The sequence below is a fragment of the Branchiostoma floridae genome, chromosome 11 (genome assembly GCF_000003815.2).
Source record: "Branchiostoma floridae strain S238N-H82 chromosome 11, Bfl_VNyyK, whole genome shotgun sequence".
Lineage (NCBI taxonomy): Eukaryota > Metazoa > Chordata > Leptocardii > Amphioxiformes > Branchiostomatidae > Branchiostoma > Branchiostoma floridae.
The window spans coordinates 10,132,095-10,150,531 of record NC_049989.1 but is presented as its reverse complement, the minus strand read 5'-3'; the positions used below and the strand labels follow the sequence as shown (position 1 = coordinate 10,150,531).

General features: G+C 43.2%; 2 protein-coding genes and 1 long non-coding RNA gene across 5 annotated transcripts in view; 2 read left to right on the top strand and 1 right to left on the bottom strand.

The window, feature by feature from the left end:
* LOC118425765 overlaps nucleotides 1-11,318 on the top strand; it is a 16,242-nt gene extending 4,924 nt beyond the window's left edge. Inside the window, exons 2-3 of one of the 2 annotated variants that reach the window (XR_004832323.1) lie at nucleotides 7,886-8,009; nucleotides 10,839-11,318. This is a non-coding gene — a long non-coding RNA (uncharacterized LOC118425765). Of the gene's footprint in view, nucleotides 1-7,854; nucleotides 8,010-10,838 lie in introns of those variants that run through there. The other variant, XR_004832322.1, reaches the window with a different exon arrangement.
* The window catches only part of LOC118425764 (SWI/SNF-related matrix-associated actin-dependent regulator of chromatin subfamily B member 1-like), a 31,764-nt gene extending 16,386 nt beyond the window's left edge, over nucleotides 1-15,378 (bottom strand). For both annotated transcript variants that reach the window (XM_035834831.1, XM_035834832.1), the window contains exon 1: nucleotides 15,227-15,378. In XM_035834831.1, the coding sequence (XP_035690724.1) occupies nucleotides 15,227-15,241 (15 nt within the window). In that variant the 5' untranslated portion in view covers nucleotides 15,242-15,378. The remainder of the gene's footprint in view (nucleotides 1-15,226) is intronic.
* Nucleotides 15,379-15,565: 187 nt separating this feature from the next.
* LOC118426757 lies at nucleotides 15,566-18,437 on the top strand. Its single transcript, XM_035836312.1, has 4 exons — nucleotides 15,566-15,891; nucleotides 16,507-16,611; nucleotides 17,248-17,317; nucleotides 17,919-18,437. The coding sequence occupies exons 1-4, from the start codon at nucleotides 15,595-15,597 to the stop codon at nucleotides 18,221-18,223; spliced, it is 777 nt and encodes a 258-aa protein (XP_035692205.1). The 5' UTR covers nucleotides 15,566-15,594; the 3' UTR covers nucleotides 18,224-18,437.

The following is an 18,437-nucleotide window of genomic DNA, read 5'->3' as shown; positions in this document are numbered from 1 at the left end:
TAAATCTATTGTACAGTGGTCAGCCTAACATCACTTTTTGTATGTCACCTGATATGCCCGGCGTGTGCTTAAACCTAAAATTTACGTCAGGTCTACGCGTGCGTATTATCAAGATTCTCAAACCCATTGCCGATAATAACAACAGCCTGGGTCACGACATTCACCAGACCTGAACGGTATTGTCTTTTGATAATGCCAGTACCACTTTGTATCGGTGGCATCTGCAACTGATTGGAGCAAGATGCCGCCGTGCAAATTAATGACGGGATCTTCTCTTTGTATCTAACTGAGAAGCTCGGTATGTGGCCCAGACGTGCCAGGCGCTGTCTGTATGCGTCTAGAACCCGTGTCCCCAGACGGTCAAACCACTCGCGCATTGTGCGAAGAGATACGCAGGGTCACACCCTGAACCCCCCCCCCCCCTCACCCACTCTCGCATATAAGAAGACTCGAGTCGTGCGTAGGAGATTGTCCTAGATCCATTCCGGGTAGCAGATGATTTCATGTTGTGCAAGCAAGCATTTGTTGTGTCCGTTTTGGCGTAGAGGTTATCATTTTTCATTGGTCCGTGATGTATCCGTACATATGGGAATATGGTGTCGCGATCCATATTTTCTAAGACATCGGCGAAATGAACTTGCGATGTATAAACGATAAATACCTCGCAACTCGCCCTGATAATCCGTCTCAAACTTTATAAGGCATCTTATCCACTATCTAGTGAATAATTGAATAGTTTAGTCGATTTTTTTTATCATGCATCAAATACTGAGTCATTTCAAATTAAAAACTTCCGTTAACAGTCCTGGTTTTACTGACCCCCTATTTTCTTGTTCCCAAATGTGACTAAATGGGGATTGCTACTCTGAGGTATATACTGCTCTAATTAGATACAAAATAAAACACGTTTGTATCCACTCCGCCACATTTATCTTCTATTAAACACATACCAACATGTCTAAGTGTAACAACCACAATCGAATGTATTGACATTTTAGCAAAAAGAACTAGGGTATCCATTTGACACGCGGCAACTATAGCGGGAAAGAAATACATTGTGCATAGGTAGAATGATCTAGCAAAACCTCATGATTTGACCTAAACATGGCAAAAACGATTAAGGTTCACATTCACTCTGGCACTAACGTGAATGTTTAAGTTGAGTCGGTGGGGAAGGGGGTTGGTACAATTTGGCAAAGAAAAGGCACGGGGCACGACACCACATGAGCACGGTTTAGAGATTTTTAAAGCCGAAACCATGGAGGCAAAAAATCTGGTTGTGGTTCAAAGATGTCAGAGATCAGGGGAGGATGTTTGGCCAAATCTGCTGCAATTAGCTGTCACAGAAAATGAGTTACGACCAGGGCTGGGGCCAGAGGGTACGTATGAAATGTCAGAGTGGCCTTGACTGCACTGAAGGTGCACGGAACGAAGAGTAGAACAGATGGCAAAAATGATCGTGGTGATTCTCAGAATCCGGCGATGTGACAAATTTAGTCACTGTGTCAGATAGATAGTATGTCGACCAAACACCGAGAAAACCACGACAACGGAACTTTTATGCATTTTTCACGAAAATTCAAGACTACACATGTAAACTTTTACGCTAACAGTGATGGGGTTTTGTGCGCGTGAAAAGTTGCGCATGAAAAATCTGCGGGTGACAACATGCACATTCGCTTATTTCCCGGGGATTTGGAAAGTTTTTGTACTTTTACATTTGAGATACTTAAACAGAACGCTCAAAATCTTTTGATAACCATTAGTGTTGATAGTTAGCAGGGATTTTAACCCATGTCCTATCCGGTAACTTCCCTGGGTGGTGTCCCTGCAGACGTGTTAGACGTTCGCGTATACAAGAACGGGATCCCGTCTGTATTTCCCTGTTGCCGTTATATCAGAAGAAAACTAAATCACATCCAGTATTCAGAATATGTATACACTGGCTGGCATCTCTCTATTGTATTCATCCGCTAAAAGAATTCATCACCATGGTCTTAGAACATGGCCATCTTTCCTCAGCCAATCAGGAGCGAGTATTTCTTGTGACTAAATCCACATAGTATGGCGTCCCTAGGGGTAGGGGTGTACTAAGTAACGAATAAATTGACTAAGTTGGAGACGCCCACCATTCAACTGAATGGTCTCCCTAGGGGTAGGGGTGTACCAACCAACGAATAAATTGACTAAGTTGGAGACGCCCACCTTTCTCATGCAAATAATAGCACTTAACGAAATTACAAAAAGGTAAACAGCAAATCAACCTTTTGTACTGAACATCTTTATTCATAACATGAACAAAGGAAATTCAGAAAGGAAAAGTCAGAAAACGAACAAGACAATAATAAAGAGTTTCTTGTAACAAGAAAACGTACGAACAGCATTATCTAGCTAGTTACATCAAATACATGAAAAATATAACCGCCTTGGCAACGGTTACATCAAGCTAGGGAACAGGTTCTCAAGATAGTAAAGAAAAACTTTAAAAGTAGAGATGCTACATAAAAACATGCGCGTTAAATTGATAAAAATGAAGCAAACATGTGGTATACGATCAATACTTCCATAAAACTTTAAAAGAGAAACAAACTAAAATGGAGGAAGATGTGGTCTACCAGGAACGGGTCGAACTGGGAACAGGACAGCTCGTCAGGACGGTTACTCCAGCAGGGTGAATGAAATGGGGGAGGGGGCAGCGACATAATTTGGCTGGTCTGTCTGGCAGGAATTGGTCAGTATCAAAACTACAAAACAGTTCGGCAGAGATGCCAATATGCTGCAGCAAAACGTCCGCCAGCTCGAGCTGGAACTCAGCTGGAACTCAGCTGGAACTCGGGCTGTGTACGCGTACGGAACTCGCCTGTACATACTGTGAAAACGGCTGAACATACTCGAGAAATTGGCCTTCAAGAGATGCCACGTCCTACTCATTTGAGGTCAGGTTGAGAACTGGGATCAATCTGATCTCCTTGATCTGACATTCATTCAAAAACAATGGCATTGTGGTGCAAAAAAGTGTTGTAAAACCTGACATGAATTTCACACAGGCCTCATGGGGAAAGGTGTGAGGCGCCATCACCAGGTTCATGAATGAGAAATAGAAGAATGTAGCCTGTCTGTTCGCTTGCTAGGAAAACAAACTACATGTTTCTAGTGACTATAACAGTGTATTTTGCTTCGGAAAGATGGCCATGTTCTAAGTCAGTTAGATCATGGGAGTGGCCTGACTATGTGGATTTGGTACTGCTCCGCCCACCCGAGGAGTTTGTTGGGGTCCCCGAGGGCGGCTACAGTGAGAACTTACTTTGGTATGCAATCACGCGACACATCACATATCGCTATCAAAGGAAAAGGCCGGTGTCATAACGTTGAGAGATCTTTTGTCGGCCTAACAGCAGAAGGCCATTTGTTTTGCATATAGATTAATCGCCATCGAGAGAACTGTTATACGACATGGTGTGAATTAATACCTCCCGCGAGGCATTCTACCACCCTCTTGTAAGGCCACATTTGTAACAAGGAGGTTTTATTCTTGATTGTATTAATAGGTAACGGCGGAATTTTGATATCGCAACGTTCACAGACCAAACACCCAACGAAAGCAGTAATGATTACAGACTTCAACCCCCGTACACGCCCGACAACACGTAGAAACTAAGTTTTCTATGCTGATCATGAGTCTCCGTGAGGTGAAGATCTCATTATGGCTCCAGGTGTATTATTTTAGACGTCATTTTCATGTCTAACAAATGAGCGCTCGAAATCATCACAGAAAGTTGAGAATGAACAAACAAGGCATAGCCACAAGTGGGAAGTAACAGAACATATCACGAGACAGATACATTTTAATATACAAAGGAGGTTTCTTGTTGATACAAACGTCCGGTGAGAGACAATAGAGGCACGCCTGCGAATGTGGTGAAATTTCATCAAATTGCACTATTTTGTTTTTTCGTCTGCTTTCATTGTATGTGACCCCGGTGGTGGAAAGACGAAGTTAGCCTGGCCAATCCACGGTAGACTGGATTCCAGGTTACTTTTGGACCAGCTCGATCTTCATGGATTGCATCGCCGTGATCTTTACTGTTATTTGCTTTTGAATGTATATTCCATTACATTATTTTGTCGTACCCAACAGAAACATACTTTCTAAAGATACTTTGCTGCACCTTAAGGTGTTTGATACAAACTGCCCCAAGTGCATAGTAAACATGAACACACTCTTCATGCGTTGTCGACTTACAGTATCTTTGGTTTGGAATGTGGTAGTCACCCTTTGAGTCGGTGTGACAAATGGGCCTGTCATGCTCACGACTCTCTACACATACACGACTTATTAGCCCCAGGCAGGACTGAGTCCGGCATGTTATGACAAATTTTCCCCTTTTTCCTTTTATTTCTATGTTGTAGGACCATTCGGTGCAAGCCGGGCTAAGAAAGCTACGAGAGGTGTGCCTCGATCACAACATTCATGTATATCCCTTAAAGATGAGTCGCGCCCTGGACCGCCTGATCAAGGCAGGTACGCAGGCGAAACCCAACAAAAACATACTGTATTGTCCAAACATTACGTAGTATAGCTTAAAGATACCTTTCTGCACCTTATGGTGATTGATACAAAATGTCCAAGGTATAGTACAGTAAACATGAATACACTCTTCATGTCGTGTAGACTCAAACATCAAGATGTTCTTGAGATACATAGCAGGACTGGTCTAACCATTTTAAAGCTAAGGGTACAAACCGACGAACGTGCAACTGCGAGTGCGTGGTGTCTTCGTGCCACAACTGGTGCTGGTAAACGGGCTGCTAACTTCAGCTCGGTCTTGCAGATGGGGCATTGTGGACGGTTATAATTGTTTAACTTAATTCAAGGTGAAATATGGTCAATGAGATCAGCCGTGTTGTATTTTATAAGGTCAAAAGTCACATAACAGCGTTTAACGGTTCATTTCTTATGGAATCCTATACTGGTCTTCCCATAACTGTTGTTAGGCATAATTTGGAAAGATGTAAATGTTTTGAAGAAATATTAGACAAGTAAGAGAGGACGTCCTAGTCACAACGAGGTGTGATTAGAGGATGTAGTGCACCACCGTTATACACATGGTTTAGCGTTTCTGTGTTTGTTCAGATCAGAATAAATGCGTTACTGATAACCAAAGGCATCCATGAAGGAGGGCCTCGAGGAAATAAGTACCACATAATCGCCCCCCCCCCCCCTTCAAGGAGATGTAAACAAACCGCCACTGATCATTAGAACAGAACCACTCACACTCACAGAACAGAGCAGAACCATCGCGACGATAATCACGCTTACCCAAAAGGATGACATGTCTCTTCCTCCTCCTGACATAACCTTAAACTAAGATGCCCCATCTCATGTTCTCCCTGGAGCGCCCAGCTTCCGATAAGGGCCCGGCCACCCACGTCACCAAGCGGCAAGCGGGGAGATGGCACCCCGTGGCCGGTATGGGCCCGACGAACACGTGTCCCGGCATAGGAAGTAACCCTTCAGATTGACGTAAACCCGACCTCACTATACTTCTGGGCCTCCAAAACGTTCATCGCTAGGTCGCTGCACGAAAACGTTGACGTATTGGAAAAAAAGCTAGCAAAATTCTTGGGACAAGGGCCCGGAAGTCCTTTTTTTGGATAAAGAATAAAGTTTGGGATAAGAAATCCTTCGCCCCGTTTGAGGGTAGCTTTAGAGGGCAGACGTAACCCCCCCCCCCCCCCCGAATTTTTTTCCAGATTGCCCGAAACTGCGACAGGCAGGACTCTCGTCTAGATCACAAACCACCAGGGCACACATCGAACAGGTCGTCATGTACACTGAGTAGCACGGAACAAAACTAAGACGGCATGAAGAGTGGCTTCTGTATCATGATCATGCCCTACTTCCACGGGGAGTATTCCAAAATAGGAAAATCCCGACGAAGGAGTGTCCGTTTGCGTTTTAATCACAGTTAGCACGTTTCAAGATCCATACCCTGGGAGCCAGACAGGACCGGGTAGCTAGCGAGTTTAGTTCGGGGAACCAAGCCAGTTAGCCCGCCGATCTCACATTAGCGCACCGGGGGAGTTTAACCCGAAGGAGTTATCGCTACCCTTTTCGGGGAAAGGGCAGGTGGACCTTACAAAGTTCCAGCCTCAAAGTTCTGTTGTTATTTTGAAAAATAGCTCAATACACCCTTGAGCCATATCTAGTCCCTGATTCGCTACTACAATGATAATAATATTTATTTATTTGCAAATCCATGCCCGTAGGCTAATTGCAATGATACAGACAGTGAAAAGTAACAAGTGTCTATTCTAAATACACACACGTCAGCTATCTATGTACGTGCTTCTACTTCTTTACTGGGTGGTTTGACTTCTTCTTTGGAGGCAGTGGCTGATGAAAAGTCCCACTTCTTTAATGATTAGTGGGTTCTGTGATTTTAACAGAAATATAGTTTTTTTGAGGTCTACTAACTGGTGAAAAGTTGGAAATAATGTTTTGATTGTGTCAAAAAGGTTGTTTCTTTCGTCCTCATAATGGGGGCAGTTACATATAAAATGTATTTCATCTTCCACTGCATCCGTCGCACAGTATTTACACAATCTATCTTGAACTGGCACTTTTTTATAACGACCCTTTTCTATCTCTAGTGAGTGAGCACTGATTCTTATCTTACATACATTGGATCTCTTGTCAGCGTCGTTCTGGTATAGATAGGTTTCCATGGCATATTCGGTTTTGATATGTTTGTAAAATCTTAGTTTGCCGTTATCTTTAGACAATTGCTGGAAAAAGGTTTGGACATACACGTCTGACAGTCTTTTCCTTAACAATGTACAAATATGTTTGTTGTCTATTCTAGAGTGAGCATAGTTCCATAGATAGGAATAACCATTATCATCAAGTATTTGTTTTACATGTTGGAGCCAAGTTTTCTTATGATTGTTTAAAGGTACATTTTGTTGACAGAGTAGTGCGTCTATTTGTAAAGGGTGTGTAGAGTAATCTAACTGTTTAAGGCGTAGCCAGTACTTAACCATGCGGATTGCTATATCTATGCCTGTTGGATAGACTGCTGACCAACTGTGGTGTGTTGTAGCTGGCTACCTGGGGTGGTTATCAATCCTAGGTTCTCCTCTCTCTGACCAAGGGCATTGGAGAGCCATTCTACAGTCATCCTGGCCTGCCAGACCCCTGCACGATAGATACTGAGATCGGGCTGTGGTGTGGTAACCAGGCTCGATCCCGTCTGGCTCCTAGGGAAAAAGATCCACGAAACGCACATATCTTTGACCCGTATTTCAACTGAACCGAGAAGTTTTACCCGCAAGTACCAACCTACCGTAACTTGGTTGTATCTTTCTATCTCCCTGTATGCCACAGAAGGTCGTTTAGCTCTTGATCTTTGAGCAGATGTTATAGAATGGCTTATTCATATACCTACATCAACATTGCAGCATTGGCCAGATGCCTTGATTCCTTGGAACCGCTGCCATAAAATGGATTACGCGAAATCCAACACTTATCTGGCCAGGCGCAGATTATTGCAAAATATCAATGTAACATGTAGCATGTTTGAAATAATCTTACTAATTTTAACGTCGTTTAATTGTATTGATATTTCTTAATGATAATACTTAACTTGTGTATCAACATCATACTACACAGCACATTAAGCCAACGTATCGCGACACTACGACACTAGCACATACAGTCCGGAACATCATCATGACTTACCAAGCATACAATTCCTCAATCATCTCTGTCAAGATACGATACAATACGTTACAAAAAAAGTCAAACAATATTACCGTCGCCATGGCAATGCTTTTTCATTGCCACACTTTTTTTTCTGTATATTTGCTTTGTTTAATTTTGAAGTTAGGTTCGGCGATTCTGGGCATTGCATTTTGTGGACCAGCCAGCATTCAGCAACCCGAAAAGCTGAGGGACCAGGCCTCAAGACGCTCGGACAGCTGTCAACCACTGCGGCAGTTTTCCTAAGGTGTGTCCTATATCTCAGCTAGAGGTTGTTATCTTGTTGCTCGTCAGGTCGGCAGACAACCTCGAGTTTGTAGCGAGATTTCAGGTGATTTGATTTTTGTTTATGAGCCGATTTGTTTTTTGTTGGGTTTCTCACTTGACAGGTTCTTGGACAACCCTAGAAAAAAAGTGTTTGCAGTTTTTTGTCTGGTTGGTGTCATGCAATAGTTTGTTGAACAATTGAACTGTTGGATAGTTTTTGTTTGCTGTTGTCGTACGACATGCTGTAAACAACCCCAGAGAGATAACAAGACTGCTGGAAAGTTTTGTTGTTGTTGTCATGCGACAGGTTGTTGGACAACCCCAGGTAAGTAACAAGACTGTTGGACAGTTTTGTTTGTAGTTGTCATGCGACAGGTTGTTGGACAACCCCAGGTAAGTAACAAGACTGTTGGACAGTTTTGTTTGTAGTTGTCATGCGACAGGTTGTTGGACAACCCCAGGTAAGTGTACAAGACTATTGGATAGTTTTGTTTGTGGATGGACGACGGGTTGTGGGATAGCACCAGGCAGGTAACAGGACTGTTGGACAGTTTGATTTGTTGATGTACGACAGGCTGTGGGACGGCACCAGGCAAGTAACAGGACTGTTGGACAGTTTGGTTTGTTGATGTATACGATAGGCTGTGGGACAGCACCAGGCAAGTAACAGGACTGTTGGACAGTTTTGTTTGTTGATGTACGACAGGCTGTGGGACAGCACCAGGCAGGTAACAAGACTGTTGGACAGTTTTTGTTTGTTGATGTACGACAGGCTGTGGGACAGCACCAGGCAAGTAACAGGACTGTTGGACAGTTTGTTTGTTGATGTACGACAGGTTGTGGGACAACACCAGGCAAGTAACAGGACTGTTGGGCAGTTTGGTTCGTTGATGTACGACAAGCTGTGGGACAGCACCAGGCAAGTAACAGGACTGTTGGACAGTTTGGTTCGTTGATGTACGATAGGCTGTGGGACAGCACTAGGCAGGTAACAAGGCTGTTGAACAGTTTGGTTTGTTGATGTAAGGCGGGTTGTGGGACAGCACCAACCAGGTAACAAGACTGTTGGACAGTTTGGTTTGTTGATGTATACGATAGGCTGTGGGACAGCACCAGGCAAGTAACAGGACTGTTGGACAGTTTTGTTTGTTGATGTACGACAGGCCGTGGGACAGCACCAGGCAGGTAACAAGACTGTTGGACAGTTTTGTTTGTTGATGTACGACAGGCTGTGGGACAGCACCAGGCAAGTAACAGGACTGTTGGACAGTTTGGTTGGTTGATGTACGACAGGCTGTGGGACAGTTTGGTTTGTTGTCGTGCGACAGGCTGTGGGACAGCACCAGGCAGGTAACAGGACTGTTGGACAGTTTGGTTTGTTGTCGTGCGACAGGCAGTGAGACAACGCCAGGTAGAGTAACAACAGTGTACGACAGTTTTTTGTTTGCTGTTGTCGTATGACAGGTTGTTGGACAACCCCGGGTAGGTAACAAGACTGTTGGACAGTTTTGTTTGTTGTTGTCGTGCGACAGGTTGGTTAGACAACCCCAGAGAAGTAAAAAGGCTGCTCGACAGTTTTGTGACGCTGTGCTGTCGTACGACAGTTTGTTGAGCAACTCCAGGAAGCCAACAAGACTGTTGGACATTTTTTGTTTGTTGTTGTCGTGCGACAGGTTGTTAGACAACCCCAGAGAAGTAAAAAGGCTGTTAGACAGTTTTGTGGGTTGTCGTACGATAGATTGTTTAGCAACCCCAGGTAAGCAGCAAAACTGTTGGACAATTTTGTTTGTTGTTGTCGTGTGACAGGTTGTTAGACAACCTCAGAGAATTAAAAAGGCTGTTAGTTAGTTTTGTGTGTTGTTGTACGACAGATTGTTGAGTAACCCCAGGTAAGCAGCAAGACTGTTGGAAAGTTTTTGGACTAGAGAAGTAAAGAGACTGTTAGACAGTTTTCTGTTATCGCACGATACGTTGTTACAAATTTGTTACCCAGGTGTTAGTGGTTGGTCGCACGACAGGTTGTTTAGACAAGCCTAGGTAGGTAACATGGCTGGCGGACAGTTTTTTATTTTGTTTGTTATGCGACAAGCTGTGGGACAACCACAGGTGGAGTTTAAGACTGAAGGACAATTTTTGTGTGCTATGGAGCCGTACTATTAGTTATTGGACAGCTTCAGGCTGATAACAGGACTTGGTTTTCGTTCGGTTTGTTACTTGACAAGTCGAGGGACAACTCTAAGCTGATATAGTTGGTCGTGCGACAGGGCAGCCACATGTAGGAAATGAGAATAGTACAGTTTGGCTGGCTGACTACGACAGGTTTTGGTTAACTTCGTGATGGTACATACCGAGACTGTCCGATACTTTGGTGAGATTTGTGGCATTGCAGATTGTTGATGGACCCCGTGTAGATAACGAGAACGGCAAGCAGTTTTTAACGCGATTGAGAAAATATCTACAGAAGCACTGAAGTCGAGGCCGACAATTGTGAAGATTACGGTGTGCAATGTAGAGAATAGTACGTCGTGGATAGTTTTAGGACGGACAGCACAAGATTAAAAGTTGGCACTTATATACGTATAACTGCAAGGAGTTTGAACTAATTACGAGTATCATTCGTTGGTTTTTCAACACGCTATTGTATCGCTATGATTCTTGGTACACGTACGTTTTCTTTGAAGTACAAGACAAAGAGCAACATTGTCGTAGAACATTCGTAACCAACGACGTATTCGTTAGGTGGTACAGGTTTTCAAGAGAAAGGATACCTTCATCCCGAAGGACATGCAATATGATAAATATTTTACAGGAAGCATTCAGTACAACGCGCGTGGGTGTGATGCGAGGACGTCTGAAAATACCACCTCAAGTTCAGCAACTTAGACCCACCAGCCAGCTGAGAAGTACACGCAGCAAACCATATGGGAGGACGGCGTACAGGCAGGGATGGTGGCCAAGCAAAGGGATCAAGAAGTTAAAAACCAGACTTAAAATTCAGAAACAGAGAGACAACAGCCCCAGAATTTTTTACTCTCTCGTACGTTCGAATTGTGACCTGAACTTCCATTTTGCCTTAAAGTAACAGAATATGTTAGAGGGCGTCTGTTAAACGTTTTCTTCGTAAAAAAAAAAACAACATCTATACTGTCTTAGAGTTCACTGTAGGGATGACCACTGTATTTGCTTGTTTTTAATTAGAACACATCAACGTCAGAAGTTGTCCAGGAAGTGACATGTTTTTCGTTGTAATGTTGAGAAACAACTAGTTATTAAATCGGTTTGCTGTTTTCGTATGTCTCCATTTTCTTTACTTGGTAGTACGTTCCAGCGCTTATGGTTTATAAGTAATTTGAAAAGGAGCATGTTTAATTTAAAGTGCCATGGATAAATACAGGTTCGTGTATCTTGGGTAGTAATTTGTTGATAACTTGACGAGGCACGAAAGTTAAAAGGCAGCAGTTATTTTGTCGTTTTATCGAAACATTTAGGCCAAAGTCTAATTTTGTTTCGTAGGTAGATCTGACATGTTTAGCTGTAATGAGTCCAAAGATGACGCCATAAAAGTTTCAGGTTAATATAGCCAGTATTAAAAGGTCACTGCTTACTTTCTAACTGTCAGCCTTTATTGGTACACACAGGGTTAAGGCTTATTTATAGAAGACATGAAGGTTTTGCTGCACATAAAATAGAATGTCTTCAATTTATCACATATGCTTTCCAACCTAGACCTAGTAATATAGGGTTGGCTACCCAGCGCAAAACGGCATTGGCCAAAACTGGTTTCGTCAAGTATGTATCAATTCAAGGGTTAGTGGATTTTCCAGAGAGGTTGTTATCAGTGAAAAGCTAGAACAGTAGTGAGGAGGACTCTAACACTTCAATACAGATTTTTTGTTTAGATACAATTATCCCAATGTATGTGACGTAGCTTGGTTTGCTAAACGGCAGTTGAAACAAATATTTGAAACCGAATGTCGACATTTTTTTTTGTTTATACCCGAGTTCTGATAGGGAGAAATGGGATTATATTGGGTATTTATTCTTGCAATATGTCTGGGCCATGTGTGTACGTCGAATTTGGAGAGATCCGTTATACGAAAGTTACATCTGCTGCGATAATAGACCATTGTTACGTACCGTGTCTATTCTATTTATGGGGTGGAAGTACATTTGGAGTTTGCAACATCTGACAGAGGACACTTCTAGTAGTTTTTAGAAGAGGACCGCCGGCGATGCAAGAAATAAAAAGTATTAGTCTGCACATTAGTTTTATTGTAGTTGATTCACTTCCGATAAGCAGGACACGAATAAAAGAATAATGAATGGAGGTTGGGGTAGAAAGGAATAGAGAATGATGGTGTGAAGAACTTGGCGGATGAGAGTGGGAGAAGTAAGGATGAGAGTGGGAGAGAACGATAGAGTCAAGGAAGGTTAAGATGAGATTGGGGATAGTAGGAGGTATGGATATTTATGAACGATGGAGTGAAGGAAAGTTAGGATGAGATTAGGAATAGTAGGAGGTATGCATATGTAAGAAGGAAGAATAGTAGCGCCAATATTGTATAGTGATTGTTATGGTAGGTCTGGACCACCACCCATATAAGTGGTAGAGTCCGCTAGTGGTTACGTCACGCACTGTGTGGTGCTGGTTGTTTACCATCATGGAACGATTCCATAAGAAGTTGTCAATAGACTATGTTGAGTATGTTGACTATGCGTCCACTGTCGTCCTTGAGTATACACCGCACGCGTTCCCTATTAGCGTGGAGTCAGCGGTTGGTCTCCTAGAACCCACACACGCACCAAGAAGCTTGGATGCCACGCAACTCAGGTAATGATACTAAAAAGAAGAGGCGCGACGGAAGGCACCACCCCATAGCTTCATATGGATGAGTCAATCACTGCGCAGAAAGAATAGGTAACTATCTTTCCTGCGCTGTGATTGGCGATGCCTATATTAGGCGAAGACCCAATCCCATATAAAGGCAGGATAGACTATTCACATGCAGTTTGACGGACTCATCCGCACAGCCTGGAATCCGTCGAAGACGTGAACATGGGATAGAAGGAGTGGGACAAGGGAAAAGAGGTAGGCACGATGGAGCGCAGTTTTTCTTTTTCGCCCGCCCACCCACCCACCCACTCAGTCTGGGGAATGTTATATGTATCACATCTTCGCGCGACTCCAGGCACCACCCCATAGCTTCATATGGATGAGTCAATCACTGCGCAGAAAGAATAGGTAACAAACGATACTGAATTCAAAACAGAACAAAGCTAAGCCTCCACCACTTAACCCTGCCTGTACCATAGATTAAGCAGGCCCAAAAACCAAGCGAATATGACTAGCCCAAAACAACAAATTACCTGTATACAGTATGGAAATGGCATTACCAAAGAAACAAAAAGAAACACAGGACAAATCATACACATACCTTTCTCTTATGCCCACACTCTATACAGTTCTCCTCCACATTAGAAAATTGCATCTTCTTCTGTTTAAGTTCAAGTTCAACCATGATTGCCAACAGGGTAAAGGAACTTGTACCGGAACTTAAAACTCAGTACTATACAGCTCTAGAAACACCACAAAGAGTAATAAGCAAACTCCAATTATACCTGACCAACAGATATATAATCTGGCACACTCCCGTCATCTGGCAAACTGTCAGTGCCACTAAGTAACCTGATACATTGAAGGTAGCCCAGGCCAGATGATGGTTCTACACCCAACCATAATCTGTTTTTAAAACCAAGCAGATATTGGGAGGATGCCCCAACCACACTAAAACAGGGTCAACCTATACAGTATCAAGTTCAAGCACTAGGAGGCCCAAAATCAAACCTGACCACTAGGACACCACAAACAACTCACGTACCAAATGGCAACACAATGGCACCTTGCGTTCCGGAGATACAGCGCACGCCCCGTGCCCGCACAAAAGGTAACCTAAAATGTCAAGTTCAAGCACCAAGGGCGCCAAAATCAAAATTGAGCATTATTCAGCCACCGCCGACACATGTGCCAAATATCATCGCGCCAGCACCAGCCGTTCAGAAGATATAACTCCGGAAACACCCCTCCCGGACACAAAATTCGACCTGCCGCGTCAAGTTCAAACGCGACAAGGCCCAAAGTCAATCCTAGGCAACAGGCAACAACCCCCCACCCATGCACCAAAAATCGTCGCAATCGCGCGTATCGTTCCGGACACACAGCGCCAAAAGTGCCCCAAAAACACCAAAAATGCCACCTGCAATGTCAAGTTCAAACGCCAGGAGGCCCAAAATCAAACCTGAGTGTCAGGCTACCACCCCCAACCCACGTACCAAAAATCGTCGTGCTCGCACCATCCGTTCACGAGATACAGCGCCCTACATCCCCGGCTACCGAAAAGTTTCCACCAGCATCAAAACCATACCTAGCCTGGGTACCATCCGGATAGTAGTTCGCTCCTATGTTCACTTCTGCTATCCGTCTGGAGACGTGCGCATTCAAACCGTTTGGTGGTGACGCCAGTTGATGAGCGAATCAAGGAATGGGTTCTATAGCACTCGTTCGATGACAACAGGCCGGCGCCCACATGTGCAAGCAAGGGGACGTGGGGCTTTTCCGGTGTTGGAACACCGGTTCGAACGATCACATGAACCCATTCCATAATTCGCTCCTATGTGGGGACCAATCAGCGTCTGCGTCCAAAATTTGGACGATTCCAGACGTTGAGATGGTCCGCGTTCCCAGACGGAAACACAGAGAAGCGACTGTATATAGTGTATAATGAATGTCAGAGCTAGAAGCAACTGTATATAGTATATAATGAACGTCGGAGCGAACTACTTTCCGGATGGTACCCAGGCTAAACCATACCTGCATACATGCAGGTAAAAAACACCACAAAATTAATTCCGCACATATTTCTAACCCCAACAAAATCAACGAACTGTTTCGAGGATTTTGACGTTTGAACAGCTCATAGGCGTCATTTGTTAAGATACATACTAGTAACATCGACTGCTTCTCTGATATCCTTTATTTGAAGAATCATAAAACTTAAACGTGATCTGAGAGCAAAAACATTCGCCCCCCTCCCCACACAGAACAAAGGGGGTTCCGGCATTACTGTCCAAGTTCCAAATATACAACACGAGATCGCGCCCTTTCGCTGTATCACTACGTAGTTTATCACAAAGGCTTACCTCAGAACCTATCATGTACTTCTCGCCGCCATCTTCCAGGCGAAAGACGCCGGTTTTTGTCCAAACGTTCGGGACGCCATTTTCACGCTTTTTCTGGTCGCCGTCTCTTTCGCACAGCCTAGTGGGAAAATTTGATTAGCACACTACATTTCAATCCTAGGGGTGTTTTAAATTAATACATCAGATATCAATATTATTCCAATGGAAGCACATAGACTATCATCTATAAGAACAAAACACAATACAGGTATCATTAATTAATATATGAATTTTTTGAACTACCATATCTATCATTATAGTCAATACCATAAATGATGACGTTACTTTCTTGTCCCCTATCTACATCAGTGAACTCTTCCATATCAACAATGGCGGTAAAAGCGGATTTTGCGAAGTTAGATTCAATAGAAAGTAGGAAAAGCGGCGGAGAAAACCTTTATCTGAGACTCTACCAGGCTAAAATGGCGCAGAATCCTAGCGCGCATAGATTCTCTGATCCCAGCCTGGTTCAGAAGGAAAGGGACGCCCTGACAAGGTGGATCCGAGACTGCGACGATCGCACTTCGCCGCTGAACTTACAACTTCTGTTTGCCTTCTCCGTCCCAAGTCGAGAGGCTTTAGATTTTATCGTCGGATTGAAGCGACAAATTATATCTGTCGGAGCGGTTGGTAACGGGCTTTGTGATACTGTATTCAACTAGATGTTTGGCTTTTCTGTCTTTTTTTTTTTCAGCGCTCTGTACATTTTTTTTCAAGCGAAATGTAGGGATTTTTTTTTTCTTTTAGGTTTTTTTAATAGGCTGGCCAAAATTCTAGTGAGACATACACAATACAGTTGAACAAAGTAAACTGAAATGCATATGAAGACAATTGTCTTTCAATGTGAAACTTTAATTTTGTGCATAATAGATACATTTATCCTTCATTTAATAGATAGGAAGTGTTTTTACTTCAATAGGAAGCAGGCTGACTTTGAAGAATTCTAACTGGAAGCTATATGTTACTCCACTGTCCGCACTCCATCCCCCAAAAAAGTCGAGGTCGGCAGGTTTTTCTAGGGTAGGTAAGGTTTGGGAGGACAACTTGTAAAGGTGTTGATACACCTGTTTTGTCCTCCCTTCCACTTGTTTTTGCATGTGGTAAATTCAAATAAAGAAAGAAATAAAGAAACAGGAAACACAACTTTTTTGTCGCTAGGCCTTAGCACTGCAAACTTACATATATAGCAAATTCATAGATGTAACTTTCTGCAATGAATACTGTCATGTTCCTTCTTGCAGGGTGTGGGCTACTGGGAATTTCTGCTTCAACAGAGAGGATGTGACGTCCTAGCCTTCGATTCTAACCAAGTCTATCCAGAGGGCCTGCATTACATCAGTGTTAAAGTAAGAAACTTGATTTCCTTTCCTGCAACTTATTTGTAGCCTGGGTAGTTTGCTCCAGCGCACATTATATACTATATACAGTCGCTCAATCTAGTTCTAGCTCTGACATTCATTATACATTATATACAGTCACTTCTCTGTGTTTCTGTCTGGGAACTCGGACCATGATAACGTCTGGAATCGTCCAAATTTTGGGCGCAGGCACTGATTGGTCCCTGCACATGAGCGAATTATGGAATGGGTTCAAGCGATCGTTCGAACAGGCGTTCCAACACCGGACAAGCCCACCGTCTGCTTGCGGGAGGACCTATTGTCATCGAACGAGTGCTCTAAAACCTATTCCTTGATTCGCTCATTAACTGGCGTAACCACCAAACGGTGCAAGTCTCCAGATGGATAGCAGAAGCGAACATAGGAGCAAACTACTATCTGGATGGTACCCAGGCTAACATATTTGTAGGTGTAAAGACAATATAGAACACCAAACGTCTCTATTACTGGTACATTGTAGCTGACATATATAGCTTACAAGAACATAACACATTTTACATACATTTTCAGTTCAATGTAATGTGCCTGTTGGTACACCTTGCAAACTTTTTTTTATTGACTCTTTTATTGTAAACTTAAATCAAGACAGGAGGACCTGAAGTATTAGCGTCTCATGGCGACCGAGCATTGTTTTTGGCGTGGCCTGATGCAGATGGTAAGTTAATATAATCTCCAAGCAGATCTTGCGTGGCATAAGATAGTATCATAAGCTGGGGAAGGAGTTTAGCCGGAAGAGGAGTAAACTTTGCGTGGCCACTTTACTCCTCTGCTGGCTGAAGTTATCCTTCCCCAGCTTATCATACTATCTTATGCCATGCAAGATCTGCTTGGAGATTAAAGTTAATACACATTGATTGATTGATTAAAAACTGCATGCATTTTTGTAATGTCATCAATGCTATTATTAAAGATGTATGTATAAAGTGAATGCTTGTGACACTGTAGTGTAGACCATGACTTTGAGATATGTATTTCCGCACAAACCTGTTATGTAACGTTATATCCTAAATCTAATGTAAATGTGATGTGATGTTCCAACTTGCATTTTGCTTAACTCATACAAATGTAGCTCCATTGTGGATAGCAGCTTTCTTTCCAAATTTCAACCCGTGTATGCTGTAATTAGTTTACTTTTGCCATAATCTTCCATAGTGTTGGTAAATTTTAAAATGTCAATTTGCTCTTTGACAAAATTCCTTATATTCGAATTGCGCATGTACTCAAAGTGTCATTGCATGATTTTCTTTTTCAAAAAGAGTCTTCCAAGCTGTCTACCGATTGTTTGAACCACTACAAGGGTGACGTCATCATCCACATTGGAGAACTGTTCGGTGAGACTTTATCGAGCGATCCCTGGGGTCAGTCCACGTCTAAAGCGTTCCAGCTGACTCTCGGAGAACGGTTCCGTTGCGTGACTCGGATGCAGCTTCCCAACTGGCCGGGTCACGCGGACACGCTAACTCTGTGGAGGAGAATCCCCGTGGCCGTTGATTGTGACGGAGCGTTGTTTCATTACTTCGATCTTCCACGGAAAAGATATTGGCCAGAGTGTTCTACATAGTCCTGTTGCAATATCTAGAAGCGAATCTACAACCCCACCTTAAACCGGAAAGGAGGACTTTGCGTAGAACTCTTCCAGGGCTTGAAATACTTTTTTCTGCATACCTGAACTGGTACAGGTAACATTGGTAATTACCTGCACCAGACAAATTTTACACAATGTACCTGCACCACTCTGATTTTATAAAGTATGGATCATGATCATACTAAAGTTG